Source organism: Nilaparvata lugens, chromosome 1 (genome assembly GCF_014356525.2).
Source record: "Nilaparvata lugens isolate BPH chromosome 1, ASM1435652v1, whole genome shotgun sequence".
In the NCBI taxonomy this organism is placed as follows: domain Eukaryota; kingdom Metazoa; phylum Arthropoda; class Insecta; order Hemiptera; family Delphacidae; genus Nilaparvata; species Nilaparvata lugens.
The window spans coordinates 79,140,778-79,164,336 of NC_052504.1; the positions used below are offsets into that span (position 1 = coordinate 79,140,778).

Sequence of the window (23,559 nt, forward strand, 5' to 3'; positions counted from 1 at the left end):
TTGAGTCTGGAGAGAGAAGAGTGAGTTTTTTTTAATTTGATAGAGATTATGCTCTCATGTTTTGTACATATTATACTTAAAACTATTATAATTGAATATATAACATTCTCAACAAATCAAAGAATATAAATTGTACACAAAAAATCATACTAGATATAAGTATATACAGACATATGATAGTAGTAGCATAATGGGTTAGTACTCATTAGAAATGGCGAATTCACTATGAGTTCAAGTCTGAATGTATAGGCGGATTGAATCAGTTGCTCTGCAACTGTTGCACTGTATGTTACTATGTGGCAAGATGGTTGAAGCTGTAAACAAGCGTTAAAAAAGGTAGTTTAAACTTAAATTTGAGTTTAAAGGTGGGGGTCCGCCTATGCGCTATGATCGACGACTACAGAAGAATAATTCAGGTTCATGTGGGATTGTTTATATGTCGCAGTCTGTGCCAAATTCTTCCTCAAGGTACAATCCCTTTATCGAAGACTGGAGCCCCGTGGTTAGAGCCACCGCGGTTTGAGCACAAAACCTATAAATTCATTAGATTCGATGATTCTTTAGATTTTTATGTTGTATGAACGTTATGGTGGCAGATGAACTTGATGTGTTTGCTACTATATTGCTTTTAGTATCTAATGAATAATCGAAATTAATGAATTCATAGGTTATGTGCCCCATTCGCGGCGTTTCCAACTCTAGCCACCTGGCTTGAGTCGTCGCTAAGGAATTGAACCTTCAGTAATCAATCGAAAACGAAAACTCACCTTTAGGTATCTTGTTGCCCTCAAGCCCTTTGTACTCCTTTGTATGTTCGAATTTTCTACTCTTTTTTCTTTTTCATGATAACATTTTCTATTCAAACCCTCATTTTCAATCAGTGGGAATCCATCTGACTTGTCTTGGAGCTTAACTCTGATGTGTGATCATTGAATAAGATTGTCAGAAAACAATCTTTGGTGAACTATTATCATAGCCACCTCTAATACAAGCATTAGAGGTGGCCATGCTATTGTAGATTGTAAACTGTATTATATTTTTAAAATATAATTACATAATTTTAATAATACCAACATATACACTGTATATTTCAATTCTTGAGATCTTGTGTAATATTCTATTTGTGTCTAGTTTTTCATCGATTTACCGACGTATAATTGTATGATATTGTTTGTGTCATCAACATTGCTTTGAGATGCTGTACTATTGGTATTATTCTGTTAGTTTCCAGTTTTCTGTTGACTGACTCACAGTGAGTCAATGTGTCTTCATATCAATGTGTGTTGTGTGAACAATATTTTGTTGTTTGTGGCAGCCGGTGTCCGGAGACGGCTAGCCGGTCATCGGTGGCTGCGAACATAGTGGCGTGCTCGCAGCTGTCCGACTGCACGTCGTGCGTGCACACGTCGCTCGGCTGCGGCTGGTGTCCCGCCTCCCAGGTCTGCACGCACGACCACAAGTGCAAGGAGCCCATTCCCAACACGCACAGCTTCCATGCCGTTCGCGTAAGTCATCACTGTCAAATCAAATAGCTTTTTATTCACAAAAACATAATACAAATTTATAAAATTCATTTAAACATTTAACAGTGAATACTCTCCACAAAGACTTGAGTCTGTGAGAGGAGAGTGAGTTCTTTCAAGTTGATAGAGATTATGTTCTCATGTTTTGTAGATATTATAATTGAATTTATTAACATTCTTCAACAAATCAAAGAATATAAATTTTACACAAAAATTTCATACTAGATATAAGTATATACAGACATATTATATGAATAGTAGCTTAATGGGTATAGTACTCATTAGAAATGGCGAATTCACTATGAGTTCAAGTTCTGAATGTATAGGCGGATTGAATCAGTTGCTCTGCAGCTGTTGCACTGTATGTTACTATGTGGCAAGATGGTTGAAGCTGTAAACAAGCGTTAAAAAAGGTAGTCTAAACTTAAATTAGAGTTTAAAGGTGGGGGTCCGCCTATGCGCTATGATCGACGACTACAGAAGAATAATTCAGGTTCTTGTGGGATTGTTTATATGTCGCAGCCTGTGCCAAATTCTTCCTCAAGGTACAATCCCTTTAGCGAAGACTGGAGCCCCGTGGTTAGAGCCACCGCGGTTTGAGCACAAAACCTATAAATTCATTAGATTCGATGATTCTTCAGATTTTTATGTTGTATGAACGTTATGGTGGCAGATGAACTTGAAGTGTTTGCTACTATATTGCTTTTAGTATCTAAATGAATAATCGAAATTAATGAATTCATAGGTTATGTGCCCCAGTCGCGGCGTTTCCAACTCTAGCCGCGTGGCTTGAGTCGTCGCTAAGGAATTGAACCTTCAGTAATCAATCGAAAACGAAAACTCACCTTTAGGTATCTTGTTGCCCTCAAGCCCTTTGTACTCCTTTGTATGTTCGAATTTTCTACTCTTTTTTCTTTTTCATAATAACTTTTTTTGAGTACTGTACTCAATATTTTTGACGTGTCATATACTACCAATCTTTGCTTGATTTTTGTAGTGTTATATGACGAAAATTAAACTAAACTAAACCTAAACTAGTAATAAACTAATTAATAAGTCTTATTGTCCTTATAATTATTCTGCGTCAGTAATGATAGGTAATGATAAAATGTAAAACAACCATTCATTTTGTGGAATTTGAATTCAAGACTCTTGGCTATAATTTATCAAATATTGATAACGCTTTAACCAACTGAGCTATCGGAATCTAACTATCTTCCCGCTCAGTATAATCTTAATTCTAGTTCTCTTTAGACCTGTTTAAGTTTTGAAAGTTTACATAATGTGATGAAGATCACATATGATTTGGATGAAGATTTGTGGAAGTAGCTATCAAAATTCAATAGAACAATTTATTTAGAATTTTCAAAAATACAGCGAACAGCGAAGGGACTTGTTTTAAATTTTGTAGTGCATTAGAGTTCTACCACTCTTCCAAAATATCTTTATGAAAGTTGAATTGACATTTTGATCACTCTTCGAAAACATCTTCATGAAAGTGGAATTAACTTCGAAAAATGTGTTATAATAAACCAATAATGATATTTTTAAGCGTGTTCGATTGCACTAGAATGCACATCGAATTATCATACAGGCATTTGTATGATTAAAGCTATTATAAAATGCAGTATATGGTGTTTCAGCCTATCACGTCAGCATACGAGTGCGGCATCGAAGATGAGCCGTTCTGCCGGCAGCTGCATTCGTGCCAGGCCTGCTCGGCCTACCCACAGTGCAGGTGGCAGTACACCGGGGCCATGCAAGGCTGCAGCCAACTTGTCCATTGAAGAACAACATGTAAGTCCACCCGTCTATTCACTACCTATGAAGTTGTAAGGAATGAGACCATGAATGAAATTATTGAAATTAAATGTAGCGTGCAAACCATCTTTTCCTTCCTAATGAGAAACTTTTTTCTTTTTTGGTGAATAACTTCCTCTTTTATAATTATTACGAACATTATTCTAATGATCCTACAATAATTGTTGTGATTATTCTAAACTAAATTCCTCGGAGAGTCGGTTTATTATAATTTATTTTCAGGAAAGTTTTCAGTATTAATTGATAACAACAATGCAAATAGTTACTGTCGCTTTTTTCTGTACTATGGTATCATACTGGTAGTATTAGGCTCAACTCACACTACCTCCGAATCGAATCGTACGACTCCAGTCGAGGATACTCCAGTCTCTAGACCTTACGACTTTTTCGCTCATTGTCACTACTTCAGTTCCATGCTACTTCATTTCTAACCTCACATTATTAAAAATATGAAATCCAATTCGTCACTTCTGCGCATGTAACAAATTTTATAATAATTATTATGAATATATTGTCTCATTTAATTCTTATTATTGTCTTATCTAAAATGATGAAACATAACCTCACTTTCACTAAAATGCACGGTACTATGCAACTCAAGTCGAGGCTCGACCAACATGTCGAGTTGACGTTCGACTCTGTCTCAAAGTCGTGAGGTCGCGGAGACTAGAGTCGACTGGTCTGAGTGTCACCATTTGAAAACACATGCTGCGTCGAGAAGAGACTAGAGTCGCAGTCTCTTTTTGGCTTCAGTCGCGTAAGTGAGATTAGCCTTAGGCCCGCCGCAAAGTAGACCCACGTTAATCCACGAAAAGGAACCCGAATAGCGTGTTTTGTAAACCATTGCTATAGAATTATTCATAATCAATCAGCTGACAAGTGGAGTATTCATTGCATGTATTACACAGATGTCTAGAGAAGCCTAGCAATGGTTTACACCCCTCGGCATGGGTTGCTTTTCGTGGATTAGCGTTTTTATTATTGCTATATATTTTATTATGCTCCTGTAACACTCTCAGGAGCAATTTCACATAGAATAAATTATGTTCTTGTTTTATAAAATGCGAAGATCCATCATTTTTATTATTCGATTTGCTTGAAAAATATTTTTAATTGTTCTCGACAGGAACCAGTGGTTTGTCCAAACAGTTGTGCTCAGCTGACCTCCTGCCTGAACTGCACCCAAGAGGAATGCATCTGGTGTCAGAACGAGGAGCGGTGCGTTGACAAGACCGCCTACACGGCCTCATTCCCCTACGGCCAATGCCGCGAATGGACCACCCAACATTATCGCTGTCGTTCCACAAATGGTCAGTCAATTTCATTCATTGCTATAGAATTATTCATAATCAATCAGCTGACAAGTGGATTATTCATTGCATGTATAACTGCAATCCTACGGTTTTGTGGCCAGAAATTTGAAGTTGGTTTGAAATATGGCTACAGTGTGATCTAGTTTAAACCGTCAGCATTCCATATAAATAGCACCAACGCTTCCTTTAACCAATGTCGTTTGAAGTGAACTACACTACAGTCGATGCGAAAGTGACAGTATAATCTTTTTCTCCAAAATTTTTACCAAAGTCTGTATAAATAAAATATGATTCACAATAATTAATAAAGACGCATTACGTCATTAAGAAAGTCTGCATCATCTAAATTATGAATTATACTTTTGTGTTTGAACAGCTGAAGAAACTGTTATAATTCGAAAGTTCAATAAATTCATGTATACATTGTAATCAATGTTATTAAACCTTCTCTCACTATTGACGTTGCAAATAATATTTGGTATATCCTATTCTTTCGGTCATATTTCAATTGTTGATCACTAAAATTTCAATCATTTTGGACGCTTAAGCTGCGTTTACACCACAGTTATTAACAAAATTTCCTTAAAATCCGTATAGATTCTATTAGATTGAACATAACTTATCATACACATGATGAACATATGTGTTCGTCAAGTTCCGTTCAATCTAATAGAATCTATAAGGATTAAGTTATCAACATTTTGTTAATAACTTTGGTGTAAACCCAGCTATAGTTATTTTACTATCAATTGAGTAAGGCTTTGGGTACCAGGTCTGCTAACATCAGTCCAAAACTTGTTTAATTCCAACTCAAATAGAATAAACAACCAATAACAGTAAATAAACGACTGGAAAATCACAAATTATAATTATACAAAAATAGTTTAACCTCAAATAGAGCAGCGAAGAAAGTAAAAACTAAAAATGGAAAATAAAAAAACCAAATCTCAAAAAGTTTTGTTTAAAGCCTTTCGCTGATGACACAACTTGTCTGTGTTCATGTTATCTGACACAATAAGTGTTGACACATGTTCGACACTCTTGTCCTGTTGTTAGTGACCGGCCTTATGGCGTATGAAATCTTACTTCAAAATTTATTACTTGAGTATTGCGTTAGAACTCGTAGAGAACGGACGTATAGTGGAGTAGTTAGTAATAGTGTAGTGTAAAAGTAGTGAGTCAGCAGTTTGTTCGCCATCAAAAGTAGAACAAAAATATTGTATCGAATATCGGTCGTCGACCGCGGAATTCATGCAAGCAAAGCGACCTGCTTTTCGCGGCCGTTCTAAAGCTCGCGTTCGCGTTTCCGTGTGCGTGAGTGTTGATACGAGGGCTGTTTGAAAGGTATGTTTTCAAAATATGTCTAATTTAGTGAAGCCACCTAGTATTCCTACAGAAGAGCAAAGAGAACAGGGAGCCACTAACGACAGTATGGACACCAACACCATGCTAAATACATCAGAAATCCAGTGTTCACCGGATAAATATATCAAATTAAATAAACTCGAAACTTCAACCGAGCAGGTACTTTTCATCGCCTGGAAAGAGACCGATGAGAAGAGGAAGGAATTGGAGAAGAGCAACTTAGAACTGTTAAAAAAGTGCAGGATTTGGAAGCAAGATTTCTGAATATTGAGAAGAAATTCACAGCTCACAGCCTACCAGCTCAGCAGCCGAGAACTACTCAACAAATGAGGAAGAATTGGCCAAAGAAACGGAATGGATCAGGACTCGTACAAAGCGGGCTACCAAGAAGAGGAAGCTTAGTACTCCATCGCCAGAAGTCAAAAATGTGTCTGCAAAAAGAATTCAACAGAACTTAAATTCTAAAACCACTGACGTGGAGAAGAGAGAGAAGAAAGAAATGCCACCACCCCCAATCATAGTGGATGGTATCAAGAATCTAGATGGACTCCTTAAGAGTTTGAAAAAAGTGTCGCCAGCTGACAAATTTAGAATAAAACTCTTGAGTAGAGAAACGTTCAAAATAAATGCAGTCGACTCCAAAACTTATCGGAATGTTACCAGAGAACTGATTAATGACGGATTTAACTGGCATTCCTATGAAGATAACCAGTCGAGACCAATAAGAGTAATGATTAAAAAACTTCATCACTCTTGTAGTACGGACATGATACTGGAAGATTTAAAGACACGAGGATTGAAAGTTCTAGAAGTTGTAAATAAGCTAAAGTGGAAGACAAGAAAGGCATTAGATATGTTCATAGTCTCATTCAGCGCGGAAGAAAATATAAAAAAAGTTTTTGAACTTAAAAAATATACTTGGTTGCAAAGTGGAAGTGGAAGCACTGAAGAAGGCCAACCTGATACCGAAATGCAAACGATGCCAAGCATACGGTCACACACAAAAATACTGTAACAAGGAGCCTAGGTGTGTAAAGTGTGCAGGTAAACATCAAACAAAAGACTGTAAAAAACCCAGTGATGCTTCACCAAAATTTATTCATTGCGGAGAAGCACATCCAGCCAGCTATCGAGGCTGCATTGTCGCAATCGAATTGCAAAAGATTAGAAACTCCAATAAACAAAAAATATTCCAGATTAACGGAAGAACACAGTGAAGAATATTCCACCAAAAATCACAGAAAATACACAAACCCACAATCCAAACAATGAAAGCGCGGTTAAGAAATTAACTTTCGCCCAGATTGTCTCAAAAGAAAATAGACCAAAATTGGGAGAGCCAAAAAGTGAAGTAGGAGATAACAATAATATTTTGCAGCTCATCTTGGCAAAACTGGATAGACAAGAACAAATAATCACCTCACTGCAGTCTAAATTTCTGAAGTTAGAACAAAGTAAACTACTGCAATTCAAATGATTCATTCACTAAAAATGAAGGAATGGAACGCAAATGGATTGTTACAACGGCAACAGGAGTTGGAAGCAATTCTAAACATAGAAAAAATAGATATATGTCTTATATCTGAGACTCATTTTACAAAGCAGTCGTTTATAAAATTCAAAGGCTATAGGATCTATCATGCTTTACATCCCAGCAATGTCGCAAGGGGTGGGAGTGCCATCATCATCAGAGACAATCTACAACATCATGAACAAGTGAAACTCGAAAGTGATAGAATACAATTGACAGGTGTAGCAGTGAAAGCAGTCAATTATCATTTTGTTGTTGCAGCTATTTACTGTCCTCCCAGATATTCCATCAGAAAAGATGAATATTTATCATTGCTTGATATGTTAGGAGACAAATTCATTCTTGGTGGAGATTTCAATGCAAAGCACGTGCATTGGGGATCGCGCTTAACAACACACAAGGGAAGACAGCTCTATGAAGCAATGAGAGAGATGAGGTGCGAAGCTCTTTCAACTGGTAAACCAACCTACTGGCCCACCGATACGAGGAAAATCCCAGATCTTATAGATTTTTTTCTGACAAAGAATTATCGGTAAATTATTTGCATTTAGAGGATAGTTTCGATCTAAATTCGGACCACTCACCCATCATTTTGACTCTCAGTGATTCAATTCTACAGAAGGAAAATGCTTGTCCTGCGCTAGTCAACAGCCACACGGATTGGGATGGTTTTCAAAAGATGCTGGATGAAAGAATAGAGTTGAACTCGCCATTAAGAAACGAAGAACAGATTGATCGGGAGTTAGAGAAGTTTGTTACTGATATCCAACAGGCAGCATGGTGTAATACTCCACAATTCAGAAGAAGAACCACTGGAAATAATTACCCTGCGGAAATCAGAGAAATGATTGTGGAAAAACGAAGAGCAAGAAGGAGATGGCAGCAATCACGTTCCCCTCAAGACAAAAGAGTTTTAAACAATCTAACTCAAGAACTAAGGAGAGAGATTCAATGTATCAAGAATGAATCAATCAATAATTACTTGATAAACTTAACAGCAGAACGCAGTACAGACTACTCACTCTGGAAGGCAGCTAAAAAAATAAAAAAACCCATTCATCAATCTCCTCCTCTCAGGAAGCAGAACAGACAATGGGCAAGGAGTAGTGATGAAAAGGCACAGACCTTTGCAGATCATCTTGTGAACGTTTTTAAACCAAACAACACAACTGAAGAAGACACTTTAGAAGCAGAGGAGAACATCTTACAGCCAAATCAAGAAATAATGTGTGTCACAGTAGAAGAGGTGAAAAGAGAAATAAGAAATCTGAATAACAAAAAGACCCCTGGATTCGAAATGATAACTGGCTTAGTCCTCAAGCACCTACCAAGAAAAGCAATAGTAAAATTAACACACATTTTGAATGCCTCTTTCAGACTCAAATTTGTACCAGGAATATGGAAAGTAGCAGAAGTTATAATGCTACTCAAGCCAGGTAAAGAGCCACATGAAGTATCATCATATAGGCCAATATCATTGCTACCTGTGCTTGCCAAGTTGTTTGAAAGGATTTTACTGAGTAGGCTAACACCAATAATTGAGAGACAGCACATAATTCCAAATCACCAATTTGGCTTCAGAGTGAAACACTCAACAATAGACCAAGTGCATAGGATTGTGAATGTAATAGAGAAGAGCCTTGAAGAGAAAAAAGTTTGTTCAGCAGCTTTCCTTGATATAGGGCAAGCTTTTGATAAAGTGTGGCATGAAGGTCTTCTTTTCAAACTGAAAAAAGTGCTACCAAAGCAATTTACAGATATATTAAAATCCTATCTGACTGGCAGATACTTTAGAGTCAGACATGAAAATTCATATTCTGATTTGAAGGAAATAAAAGCAGGAGTTCCTCAAGGAAGTGTTCTAGGACCATTTCTCTACCTACTCTATACCAGCGATATTCCCAGCATTGATGAGAATACTACAGCAACATTCGCAGACGATACAGCCATATAATCAGTAGACAGTAATATTCATATTGCAACAGAAAAACTACAGAGATCCATCAACAAAATTCAAGATTGGACTAGAAAGTGGAGGATGAAACTAAATGAAGCAAAGTCGATTCACATCAACTTCACCAATAAGAAGGACCTGCCCATACCAATAACAATTAACAACTAAGTTGTACCATATGCCAATGATGCCAAGTATCTAGGTATGACATTGGACGCAAAGCTTCGCTGGAAGGCCCATGTCAAGAAGAAGAGAGAGGAACTTGGAATCAAATATAAGAAGCTGTATTGGCTGCTCGGTAAAAACTCCAACTTACAAATCCAAAACAAAGTACTTTTGTACAAACAGATACTAAAGCCAGTATGGACATATGGTATACAACTTTGGGGGTGTACCAAAGACAGCAACATCAATGTAATACAACGGTTCCAGAACAAGGTGCTGAGGAACATTGTGGATGCTCCTTGGTATGTCAGGAACAGCGATCTTCATAGAGACCTGCACGTCGACCTGGTGTCCACCGAGATCCAGAGGCATGCGGAGAGGCACGAGGGGCGACTGCACCAACACGACAACGTTGAGGCGATCCAGCTGCTAGACAATGCTGGGTTGGTGCGGAGGCTCAAAAGGAGGAAACCGTATGAGCTAGTGTAGTGCTTGTTCAATTAGTGTCCAGTGAAAGAGCAGAGCAGTGATTGAGTGAATCTAGCTTCTATAGTACAGTCATAAGTGTACATATTAATTAAACAATCAATATCAGTGAGAATATCCAATGAGATATTCGCTGTTAACATTTTCAAGTAGTATGTTAGGGTAGAAAAAATTAGCTCATTAGTCTCCAGACTAGATAGCTATAGTATTGTACAATAAAAAAAAAGAAAAAAAATATTACTTGAGATGATATTTAGATGAATTGCTGCCCCTTCAGATCTAATAAATCAGTGGACTGTTAAGAGTTGGTTGGGCTGTTGTTAATGAGTTGGACAAGTGAACAAGTTTTGGTATGATGTGAGCAAACACAGCACCAGACATCGACGTACTTAGATGACTAAAATGAATACTTCGCGTCCAAAATGGTGTAATTTCAGTGATTAACTATTAAAATATGTCCAAAATGATACACCACATCATGTTCATGAACGTTGTCATCTTCACAGTTAGGTCGGAAACTTTTCAAACTGCTTTCTTACTTGATTACTAATACAACTTACCTGTTGTTATTATTGTACGAGCTACTTAGCGATATGCGAGAAATTATTTTAATTTCAGTTTAGCTAGCAATTTATTGATTTGTTGTAGGTGCATCTGGGTGCAGCGACTACCGCACCTGTGACGAGTGCCGGAATGCGCCCGAGTGTGGCTGGTGCGACGATGGCTCGGGCACGGGACTCGGCAAGTGTCTGTCGGGCGGCGCTCACAACTCAATGGACGTCTGCCAGAAGGAGCATTGGTACTTCACGCGTTGTCCAAGTGAGTCAGTTCTCTAGTTTTATTCATTCTATAGTTGAATAAGATAGTTTATTTACCTATTTAGAATAATAATTATTGTTTTTGTCCAACTGCCACAACTTTGTATTATTTTTGTAAAATAAATTTAATTGAAATTGAATTTTCAATTGGTGTAGTTGATCTATTAACTACTGGGACTAACTAACTAATGTTAAAATATCAACGAAATTTGAAAATCATCATAAACGTGACGAATCCATAATGAAGGAGGAAATTATTAGATTTATAATTTGGACTAAACTTGTATTGGAATTGCGCGTGAAAGATTAACCTTATTTTGGACTGTGTCATCACTTAAATTAGGGCGAAAAATAGCAAAAAGATTGCCTTATTATTTTTTATTTTTATCAGTGTTATCTACATCAGTGTTGTTTGTAAACATAAATAGATGAAGAATAAAAAAATTAAGATTAATTTAGTACATGAAACATTTTCTTATTTATAGTACGCTTGCCATAAAAATAGAAAATATTTTCGGTTAAATGAAATCATGTTTTGTTAGGAGCAATGTTTGTGTTTCATTATAATAGTCTGCGAATTTTAAATCTGGATATCTTGTGTTGAATTACTGATTAAAACTTTTAGAGTTTGCCATTATCAAAAAGTAGAGCTCTCTCTTATGAACGTTCTTTATACAAATGTTTCTCGCTTTCCATTACTAGAGTCCAATTTAATAATGCCCAGAATACCTTTACAAAAAGTGAAGTATTAAATATCACAAAAATAATGGCTTTTATTTTGAATTTGCCTAAATAGATTCTCATCTGAATAATATGTTTTCATAAGAATAAAGTAGGTCTTACAAGGTCAAAATCGCCTACTTCCTAGTAAATCAATATTTCAAATAAATATATTATTAATTATGCTTAACTATCCTGCTGATTATCGTTTGTAAAGTTTATTTTAGGTTGGGCTTTGCTCAATACTAATTTATTGTATCAAACTTTACAATCATGGTGAATGGATGATTCACAATGGTATTCTTGTTGTATTCCAGCTTGCCAGTGCAATGGTCACAGTACTTGTTCGAATAACACAGCAATTTGCGATCCTTGCGGCAATCAGACTACTGGACCTCACTGTGAACGCTGCAAGCCCGGTTACCATGGCAATCCAGTTAATGGGGGAGTCTGTGAACGTAAGTATTCAATACCAATGAATATTTCAGCGTTTCTATTCAGCAGGCATAGTTAATTAAAAATGAATATCAGATTTGTAACAATACCTCACAAATCAGAGACTATTTAATGTAGCCTAAGGCTTCTTGGAGATGGGATATTGATTGCAGATTGACAGGCCTATAGCAGGATATCGAACCAAGGGAAGAAAAATTTTAGTCACGAATAACATTATAGGTATCTATTTTATAGGTACGTTGTTTTTTACTCCGTGCCTTTAGTAGCTCAATGTAACATATAGTGTATAATATTGCTGCATTGGCGTGATATTAATAATTCCAACCTTGAATCATTTATTCAAAAATCGCAGTTAACAAATTTTATTAGAATAAAAGAACAACCGGGTTTTCTTCTTTTTTATCAGGATAATTATATTGTTCCAGCAGGTATTAACCAGATTAGATGGAAATTACAGAGATATTACATTTATTCAAATGCTAATGAATAATTAATTATTATTAAACGAAAAAAGGGTGATTTGCAGCATTTAATTTTGTTTTTCGTTTAATAATAATAATTTAAACAGATTATACTTCTATTCTCCTGAAATAATAATTTTTTTACAGCCTGCCAATGTAATGACCATGGAACCCAATGTGATCAGGAAACTGGAAAATGCTACTGTACGACAAAAGGAATCGTTGGAGATCATTGTGAACGATGCGATGTACAAAATCATTATCACGGTGATCCCACCAACCATGGCTCTTGTTTCTGTGAGTTATCTAGTTTTCTTAAAAAATAACTTCCAACAACTATCAAATTCCACCATAATGTTATGATCAAACTTAATAATTCGACATGAAGCAGTATTTTTAGAAGTGTTGTACTTATGAATTATGATATTATTGATGAATGACCACTAATTAATGACTTATTGCTTATGAATGAAAGTTGAATTTTCATTACTAACCTATGGATAAGTTTTTGTATTGAATATATGCTGAAAAATAATCATTTTTGAACTTGAATAACCTTTCAAATGAATTCGATTTCGGTAATCATTTTTTTCGAAGTGAAAACTCACAATTCTAAGTTTGTAGTGTTGATCACAAATATAGAATTTTACAATGTTCTTATTACATTTGGTATTTTTGTTATTTTATTTATATTATTTCTATAAAATTATAGCATTCTTTATGAATTAACCCTTTTTATTATGTTTTGACGGTCGTGTAAAAGTAGTAGAGACTGTATCTACTGTAAAGACATTATGAAATATTATTAAAGTTTTAAACATACCGTGTCAATAAAAGGGTGCTAGTAAATTCTTGAAGATTTTTTAATTAGCCTTAGAAGAGATATCTTACATTAAAATTATAGTAACAGCTTATGATTTTGTGATGTATGATACGGACTTCGATCTGGTCTTGCATAATTATATCACATACTTCAAGAGGTTCGCTGATAAATGTTGAAATATTATATTGTCAATCATTTTCTTCAGGAATTCTTCATTCATTCAACCGTTTTCTGTTCTTTTCCAGATGATCTGACCATCGACTATCAATTCACATTCAATTTGTCGAAGAAGGATGACAGACACTTTACTCAAATCAATTTCAAGAACTCCCCACCAAAGCCCGACATTGATGCCGACTTCCTCATAACTTGCTCTGTTCTGGCAAAAATGAACATCACTATAAAAACAGGTATTTCAGCAAGCATTCTTTCTCAGTAGTTTAATATTTAATATAAATCTTAGTTTAATATTTTCCAATTAATGTGAGTTCTTCATTGTACGATGTACTGAAATAATCATTCAACTTTATCAGTTTAATTTTACTTACTTTTCAAAACATTGACTTGTATGATTTTCTCATTTGTGAAACTCTTCATTTGCTCTGATCATCAGAGTAAAAAGCTTACAACGGATTTCAATTAATTTTTTATTTATTCACAATGACACTAATGTAATAACATTGGTAGATAAAATAATAAGGTAGTCCTTGTGCTATTTTTCTTCCAAATTTATAAAATAAAAAATTGAATAATAATTAACCGGATTTACAACTTACATCAGAATAAAGTAAGGCGCACACAGATCGTCATCGGACGGACGGCACGCATCGGACGGATCGGACGATTAGATTTGATGCATTGTTAACCGATACGGATAGGTATGTTTTCAATTGGAGTGCGCATACCTATCCGCATCGGTTTACAATGCATCAAATCTAATCGTCCGATGCGTGCCGTCCGTCCGATGACGATCTGTGTGCGCCTACCTTAACCAGGATATTTTTAATTTCAGATGATGATCAGCAATAAGACTATAACAATAATTATTATTGCAACCAACTTATTTACTTCTTATTTTTATTGCTATTGGTTCAACTCTTACCACTCCATTCATTTAGTCCCATTGACTTCAAAAATCACTTTTTTACTGACTCAATTTTTTCGACTTTCCAGCGAGCAGTTTGGAAATTCCGATCATCTCTGGATACAACTGCACCACCTATCGCTATAAATTCAATAAAGCAGACTTCTCATTTGGAGTGATGGACAATGTGACCTACACAACGTTCTATGTCTACGTGTATGACTTCCATCCGCCTCTTTGGATTCAGATATCGTTCTCACAGTATCCGAAACTCAACCTCCAACAATTCTTCATTACATTCTCATCGTAAGTATTGTCGCTACAACATGTGGAACTAACTTTCTCAATAATGAAGGACAGTATTATTGTATCGAATACTAGATGGTCTTGTTTCGATCTATTTTGCTCTATATGAGAATTATGCTCAACAACAACATTATACAGAGTGTTTACGAACTACTTACCAATACTCGTCTAGGGCAAGAAATGGGTAAGAAATATGTCTAAATATCATATTTAAATTTTCCGGAAGTCTTCAGTTACTCACACAACGGCCATTTTGCTTTTTTCACTTATTTTTTTCTAAATAATGGTTAAACATACGAAATTGAAACTTTGCACAATCATTTATAACAACTAGACTAATAATATTCATAATTTTTTTGTAGCTTTGTCCAGTTGTTATAAATGATTGTGCAAAGTTTCAATTTCGTATGTTTGACCATTATTTAGAAAAAAATAATAAGTGAAAAAAGCAAAATGGCCGCTGTGTGAGTAACTGAAGACTTCCGGGCAATTTAAATATTATATTTAGATATGTTTCTTACCCAGGTACAATGGACTAGAGTATTGTTAGGGAGTTCGTAAACACCCTGAATAGGCCTACTTTTGTAGGTGAAAAGCTTTAAATTTTTATACATTTTCGTTATTCTTTATCTTTTTTCAAGAATTATTTCAAATAGGTAATACTGAAGTTGTCTTTTTAAATTCCAAAATTACTAGAAATGTAATTCTAGTGTGAAGGCTCTTAGTTGTGAAAAAATGATTGCTAGTGTAACTTGAGTTGGAAAGGAATATAAGAAAGAACTAACTTTATTTTGTACTAGGTCGCTTCAAGCACACGACAAGCTTGGTTTACTCGCGAAAATCCACGCATTCAAAAAATAATCAATATAAATAATAATTCCATTCCAATACAATATTAACGTTTGTATAAGTAATAAATAGTATTCCATTTTATTCATCATATTAGTAGGTAACCCGTGCTTCGCAAGGGTCTATTTTAAAACTGCAAAATGAAAACTCGACGTAATAAAAAATTCGAAATTTGAAAATAAGCCTATAACCATCCTCGGTTAATGAAGAATTTTTATGCAAAATTTCAAATCAATCAGTCCAGTAGTTCAGACGTGATGATGTGTCAAACATAATTTTCCTACATCACGTACGTGTATGAGCCAGCTCTTTCCATTATTATAGTAAAGATGATGGACAGATGGATGATTTATCAGTATCTTTGAATGAGAATAACTTTTGAACGGTTTGAGAAATCGGTGCGGTTTTGATGCGACAGAAAATCAGTTATTTTTATTCGAATAGGATCCCCAATCATACCTATCATCTAGTGTCCCTTTTAAAAGAAATGTTCAGCTGCTTCTATACAACAACTGGAAGCATGACAAATTGAAAACTTGACGTAATGAAATCTTGAAGAACTGAAAATAGGCATAAATAACCATCCTCGGTTAATTAAGAACCTATATGCAAAATTTCAAATTAATCAGTTGAGTATATTTCAGACGTGATGATGCGTCAAGCATAATTCCCTGGGCTTCCAGGTGCACGAGATTGATATTTTTAGAATCTATGTTCGAAATTTGGAGATCTAAATCATTCCCGTTTTTCCGGTATGCAATCCACAAGTGGACATGTTTTGATGCGAAGAAACGAACACACGAACAAACACAACCCTACTCTCTCTTATGATAATAGATAGCTCTGTAGAAAGTATTTTGTTGTATAAAATAAATTCTAATAAGACTAACTTCTAGTGTAAGTAATAAGGTTAGCTGCACAACGGTCATAATCATGATAGGTAGATGGCATTCCAGTTTCCTTGATAATGAATCTCTGTTGTTGATCATCTTTGTAATCTTGTAGTTTCTCCCAGTTTGTGATTGATTAATAATAATTATTGTTTTTCCAATTTCAGATGTTTTCTTGCACTGCTGCTTGTTGCTGCCGTCTTATGGAAAATAAAACAGAAGTATGACATGTACAGGCGAAGACAGGTAATAGACCATTCCATTACTGATTGCCTACTTGAAATTTATTTTTGACTCAACTTGCCTACTTGCCTTATTGCTCCAATGATATTGGTGACATCAAATAAATAATGAGCATCCATTTCATTTTATCTATTTATTGTACAAAACACTATAATCATAATATAAATTATGACCTTGGAGGCAAAACTAGACTGAGCCTGTACCTTTTCTCGCCAAAATTTTGATGTGCCAAGTTTTATTAGGTTATGAAATCACACATTGAAAGAGAACATAACTAAATTTCAATAAACATGAAAATATCACAGTAAAAAATTATTTCCATCAGTATACAAATTATAGCGGTCGGTGATGAAGTTCGTTTGAACTTTAAGGCCGGTATTACATTGGGACAGCAGTGATACATTAATGGTGTTTGAGGCTGGTGTCATAAGCGCCATAAGAGCTCATGAGTGGGGAAATGAGGAAGCTTTGGCCTCACTCACTAGTGTCCTATTGTAGGACAAGCCTTGTCACATACTGCAACAACTCTAATTTACTTTCTACCCAACTACTTTCCAATCTACACACGGACCAAAAATAATCCGTTTTCTGTGTATTTTGAAAACAATCATTTTCGGCTGAAGTTTTAGTTATTTCTTTTCTATTATTTCAAATAGAATGAATGAATACGTATTCTGCCTTTTCTAAATTGCAACAACTACATGATTTTTGTAAACACAAAAATATACATTATAGGTACACAAATAGGTACATTATAATGTATCATATGTAGCATTGGTAAAATTTAATAAATAACCAATATAATCACTAATTGACAAATAATGATAGAACAACACTACACAAATAGAGTGAAATATAGTGGATAGAGTGCTTGCGTTGCAGCATAGAGATCCCGGGATCATTACCAAAAGTTTTTTAACCAGATCACTCCCGTGTTATCGGATGGACACGTTAAACTTTCGGTCCCGGCTGAATTATAACATTCGTAAGGCCCATTGACGGCTTAAATTATATATTCAGGCGGTGGGACCTTCCCACAAGGGACTCCCCACCATTGAAAGCCATACGAATTTACTTTACTTATGATAGAACAGCTCTTAACAAATTACAAATATGAAGAAAACTCAACTTACATTCTTGGAGATATTCGATGGCTGGGCCAACTTTTTCAATTCAGCTAGACTCTGTAGGATGTATTATATGATGTAGGATAACTTGAGAACATCTTGATAAATAGTATGCATTTAATGCTTTCAGAGAATCAATGTAGAAATGGAGAAGATGGCTAGTCGACCGTTTTCCCAAGTATTTGTTGAAATAGAAAAACGAGACAACTCAGCTAGTCAACAAGATACCACATCAGTCACCAGTACCTTGAAAAAGAGAAAAAAGGTAAATCTCTTTCCAATTTATCATGTATTCTTCTATTATACTGGTTTAATTGAAGGGATGGAATTTATAAAATTACAAGGAAAAATTGATCTGATTCTTCAGGAGGCGAATAAATAAGAGCCTTTCCTATCGCATAGAATTACTATAGTGAGGTCCACGTTATAATGGCAGTGTTAGATTGGCTATCCTTGTCTATCATTCACCAAAGCGAATAGCGCTATCTCTTTCTCGCTTTGCTCTGTTGCCAGAGCAAACAATGTAGAATTAATAATTAATTTACAAAATATTTCATCTTAATTATGAAAATTCATTATGAAATTATTGAAAAATATAATTTCTTGCTTAATAAAATATAATTGACTATTTTAAACGAGAATGAACCGTTAAAATTACATCAATAAACCTGTATCTGCTACCGTCTATGGAAGGCATTGACAAGACAGAAGATAGGCAACGTTTTCCTCCTATCTTTCTTCACTGCCATTATAACGTGTACCTCACTAAACCCTATTTTTATTTTTCTTGAGACACGACTGGTTTCGGGGGTTTCCCCGCATTGTGGCGTGCGTGGCGAGCAAGATAGTGTTGAATTCTTTTTAAAGTTATTGTAGAACATACAAATAGACAGACAACGACTTTGGCCTTGAGTGAGTCAAAAATGAGAACTCGCTTACGCTCGTTCAAATAATATTAGAAATATTAGAAGAGCTGTATAAATTGCTCACCAAATTTGATTGATGTTTTCATCTGCATCGTGGAAGGCAGCAAACGTTGACCCAGCAGATCCATGTTATTCCAGTTGTCAACTGGTAGGATGACAGCAACAGTCTCTATGGAATTGTGTAGCCTGAGAAGGATGATGAACCTAGTGACGTATTCGTCAACAGGCGGAAGTTGTAGGAAGCCCACATCACACCTCTACCCCTCTACCAATCCACTCAACGTTTCACTGTCCGCGTTCTGCTGACTCAAGACACATCCGCTCTCCTCGATGACTTAGAGAGTTCAACAATCGCGCTCGGATACATATTTCATCCGAATAATTTTCCGAAATTAATTTTCAACAGTCTTTGAAGTCGATTTTAATAAATTTTCTAGCTGGATCAGTTTTGAGAATTCAACGTTTTATTTTCAAATATTTCTGAACGGATTTGAAATAAATGTCATGAGTTTAATAAATTGCCCTGTGTCCGAATTTATATGAATATGAATTTATACTGTTCATTATTTAGCAGTTAATAAAGTTTCGCATCACAAAGTACAGGAACACACAAAACAAAATATTAATAATTCAACAAAATCACGTCCACACATTGAAAATACGGATCAAAATTCGAATAAAATTTAAATTTATAATGGCGCTAGCAGTTAAAGTTTCGCTTCACAAAGTACAGGAACACACTAAACAAAATATCAATAATTCAACAAAATCACGTCCACACATTGAAAATACGGATAAAAATTCGAATAGAATTTAAAAGTATAACGGCGCCAATTATATAATCTTTCGGAGACAAGATTCACTGTTCTTACAAAGTTGAAATACTTGGAAACAAGTTTTCAGAGTCCGGATCCCACCGCCAAGTCACCACTTGTGGCGTGCGTGCTCTCCAGTAGAGCTGCCACCGTTTTCAGTCCTTGGCCCTGCCACTTTATATAAGATGATTATGAAATGAATACACAACTTCACGAATTCAAGCACTCTTTATTGACAATTCCCATGATAATAACACCTACTCTCTTCTGTGTATAATAACACTTCAATCACATTCGTCTAAAACCAATTCTCTCACACAACCTTCCTCCAGCGCACCACGAAACGTACTCCCCCGTTTAGTCTCTACGCGTTATGTACATGCAGAAATAAAGGATATTATTATCATCACACTTCCAGCTCATTTCAAAAGTCTAATTCGGTGGCCTGAGTCATGACTCACCAGTTCAAAAGTCCAATTCGGTTGCCTGAGTGATTAATCCGTTATTCTAATAATAATTAATCTATTGGGGCAGAGTGTTTGAATTGCAACGCCATTATCAAGTGTCAAAATGACTGTCTATTTGTATTAGACGCTATTTCCATTAACTTTATCTGAAACGATACTAATATTGGGATCTACTACTAATATCTTACCAAAAGTTGATTGAATTATATTATTAAGGCTATAGGCTAAATACAGCTAGTCCGTTTATAACCACTAGTATGATATGCGAGTACCTATTTATTGCATTTTGATTGAGCAGTTCTGTAGAACATGAAGATTAAATAATTATCAAATCACATTTTTCATAGAATTTATTTTATCCACATCAAGAATGTGATCCACATATTTCGTTCTCTATTCCATTATTATTTCATATTACCGTATCATCTATCATCGTAGTATAATGTGATGTGTGAATTGTCTTCTGATGAAATGATAATTCCTTTCACTAGTGATAATGTATTTGAATTGAGGAACCTTTAGTCCATAATTTACAAATTATTCAATTTATTCTCTATTCAATTATTGAATACATTGAAATTTAACCAATTTACTATGTATAACCATATCAATATACTTTTCAACTTTACTATTTCATTTCTAGAATTTGAAAAGCCATAAGAACTTCATGGCAGGGGTTGATGACTGAAAACACCCTGATTCTTCTTGTGAAATTTGTAGTGCTCAATAAATAAGTATTGTATTATTTGTGAATTTGACACTTTCAAATCTTCTTAAAAACTTTATATTACGTTTAGAAAGAATATATTGACAGTCTATTGATGCATTTTTACATTTTATCGTGAGTGCATTTGGTCTGAATTTGTTTGTTATTTGATGGGCAATGAATTTTCTTTGTTGCAGGATTCGCCAAGTCCAATAGCTTTAGAGCCGTGCTGTGGCAACCGAGCAGCTGTGCTGTCTCTACTAATTCGCCTTCCCACTGGTGGCGAAATGTACACGCCTACTGGGCAATCAGGTACTAAATAAATTCCATAAATTCTGAATTCTGCTCTTTGAAAAGCACATTTACATTTCACATCCGGTTTTATAAAATCATAACTATTCTGATGTTTGAGTTGAATGCGCCAACATCGAATTGGGAGAGAAGAGAGAAAAGAGAAAACTCATTAAATTGGTTCCCACTTGAGTGAATGCCTACTTCAGCTCTAGTGGAAAATAATGGTGTCTGGATTATGGTGTTTCGCTTTTGCAATTTGAGTCTGTAACAAAAATATTGAGGATGACTTTTGTAGTAGTCGATCCTCCCATATCAAGGAGCATTGGACAATACATTTTTGTAAACAAGTTGTCTTTAAAAAGTCAAATCAACAGACTGGAATTAAGTCCATCATTGAGTTTAAAGGGGGACTTATACCCTTGAAAAATTATTAAGAAACTTTGAAATCATCCCTCGCAAAAAAAACAGAAAATGTATATGTTTATTATTCGTACTGGAAAATATACCTTCAGAGCTTCTGTGCTGGAAATATGAAATACTTTTCAGAGTTCCATGCTGTGATGAATGAATGGGTTGCTCATGTGAAATTTCTCATGTTTTAAACTAGAAAGCTATTTCAAACTCCCATCCACAAAATGCATTCTATACTGTTTGTAGGTTTCCTATAACACAAAAATGCAATGATTTCTTTCATACTGAGATTTAAATAAAGAATTTTACCTTATCAACATACAATAAACTGAAAGAATTATATTGTATAAATGTATTCTGTTTTCGTGAATTTAAATGAATGATAATCTTCAATTGTGTTTTTAATTTACAGCTGGATTAGCAATCGCTTCAGCCTTGGTTACCTTAGGAAATCCAAGAAAAGTCAGTATAGATCCGACAACAAAAATGGATGCTAAGGGAAAAACTAGGAAATCAGTTTCAAGTCAACATCTGGATAGTTGTATATAGCATCCGCATTGCCGAAATGTCATCATTCTCATGTTAATAATAATCTCGTCCATTCCATTCATCAATTCATTGCATTGTAAATATTTTTGATTTACTCATTGTTCAAGTCAGGTTTCCTATTCATTTATCACCAACTCACATTGTCACAATCTTAGGTTCTTTATAATGCTATTCCATATTTTGTTGAACAATATAATGATTCGTTTTTATTTATTGACATTTATGTATATATTATACTTTTATACCAGTCATTTAAAATTAGATTTAAGTATCATATTATTCGCTATGAAAACCATGTTATGTTTTGTTGTTGGACGTATTTATTTTTTATACTCAAGTTTTTTACATAATTTATATAACATAATCGTAAAGTTGTGCTCTTACAAAAGTCCTAAAGAAGTCATTAAAATGTTGTTTTTTTCACCTGGGTAAACTCGTTTAATGAATGGAATTGTATTGTTTTTCAATGGAGATTGTTGTCAGCTTTTTTAAAACAAATTCCAAACCTTATCAAACGCTGAATTCAAAGTAAATCTGCTGATCATTTCTAGCCTACCTCATAGATAGCTTTGGGATGTTGTGTGATAGAATCGATTAAGCTCAGTATGAATGATATATACATGTCATAATGCTATGAAACTTATGCATGATCTACATCTACATAAATTAATATTGACCTGGAGTTTTTAATCATTTGCTCTCTTAAATGAACATACATTTATAGTTTTTTTCTCAATATTGTATGGCCTTCGATTATTGTGTATTCAAGATTATTTCAGAATTACAAATAATTAAGAATAGTATTGAGCGAATAAATTTATTTTGTCCTTTTGTCTATTTAGAATAATGAGTACCTTGAAAAGAATCTGTTTTGCATCTTAAATATATAGTATGTTTATAAGTGACATAGACGTTGTATGGTTATAGTGAAAGAAGACGCGAAAATAGAAGTAAGCTTGAAAAGACTGTTGTGTCGGTGTGCTTATTGCACTCTCCCATTCTCAGTTTAATTCGACATTAGCTTATTATGCTACGGCTCAACAGTAATTATTCTACTGCTTGTTTTAGAAATAATTTTTTTGCTTGGTTTAGCTGGAATTTTACTGCGGAGATAATTTGCTGCTTGAGGTGGGTACACCTTTCGTGCTCAATGTATGCAGTAAAATACCTGTCATCAAGCATCGAACTACTTAGGGCCGGTTTCCGATCTCGGGATTCAGCTAAGTTCTAGTCTTTGAAAAGCTAGAGTCAGAAAATTGGCTTTCCGAAACGGGGCGTAATCGTAGTCCACATTTAAATTAAATTTCGAAAAACTAGAAAATTGAACACAAATTGAAATAAAGAGAAAATAGTGTAAAGTTTCAGCTATTTTGAATTATTTAGGAATGTTTCATTTCGCCAAGGTAAAACGTTTCCAATTATACGATGACAAATTGTTTCTTGAAACATTTTTTCA

General features: G+C 34.9%; 1 protein-coding gene across 2 annotated transcripts in view; it reads left to right on the top strand.

Annotated features, from left to right (window-relative positions):
• The window catches only part of LOC111055754 (attractin-like protein 1), a 40,940-nt gene extending 18,034 nt beyond the window's left edge, over window positions 1-22,906 (top strand). For both annotated transcript variants that reach the window (XM_039444362.1, XM_039444357.1), the window contains exons 13-23: window positions 3,167-3,320; window positions 4,471-4,654; window positions 10,807-10,977; window positions 12,014-12,154; window positions 12,761-12,910; window positions 13,682-13,846; window positions 14,610-14,826; window positions 16,733-16,811; window positions 18,066-18,200; window positions 21,047-21,161; window positions 21,967-22,906. In XM_039444362.1, the coding sequence (XP_039300296.1) occupies window positions 3,167-3,320; window positions 4,471-4,654; window positions 10,807-10,977; window positions 12,014-12,154; window positions 12,761-12,910; window positions 13,682-13,846; window positions 14,610-14,826; window positions 16,733-16,811; window positions 18,066-18,200; window positions 21,047-21,161; window positions 21,967-22,103 (1,648 nt within the window). In that variant the 3' untranslated portion in view covers window positions 22,104-22,906. The remainder of the gene's footprint in view (window positions 1-3,166; window positions 3,321-4,470; window positions 4,655-10,806; window positions 10,978-12,013; window positions 12,155-12,760; window positions 12,911-13,681; window positions 13,847-14,609; window positions 14,827-16,732; window positions 16,812-18,065; window positions 18,201-21,046; window positions 21,162-21,966) is intronic.
• The last annotated feature ends 653 nt before the right edge of the window (window positions 22,907-23,559 follow it).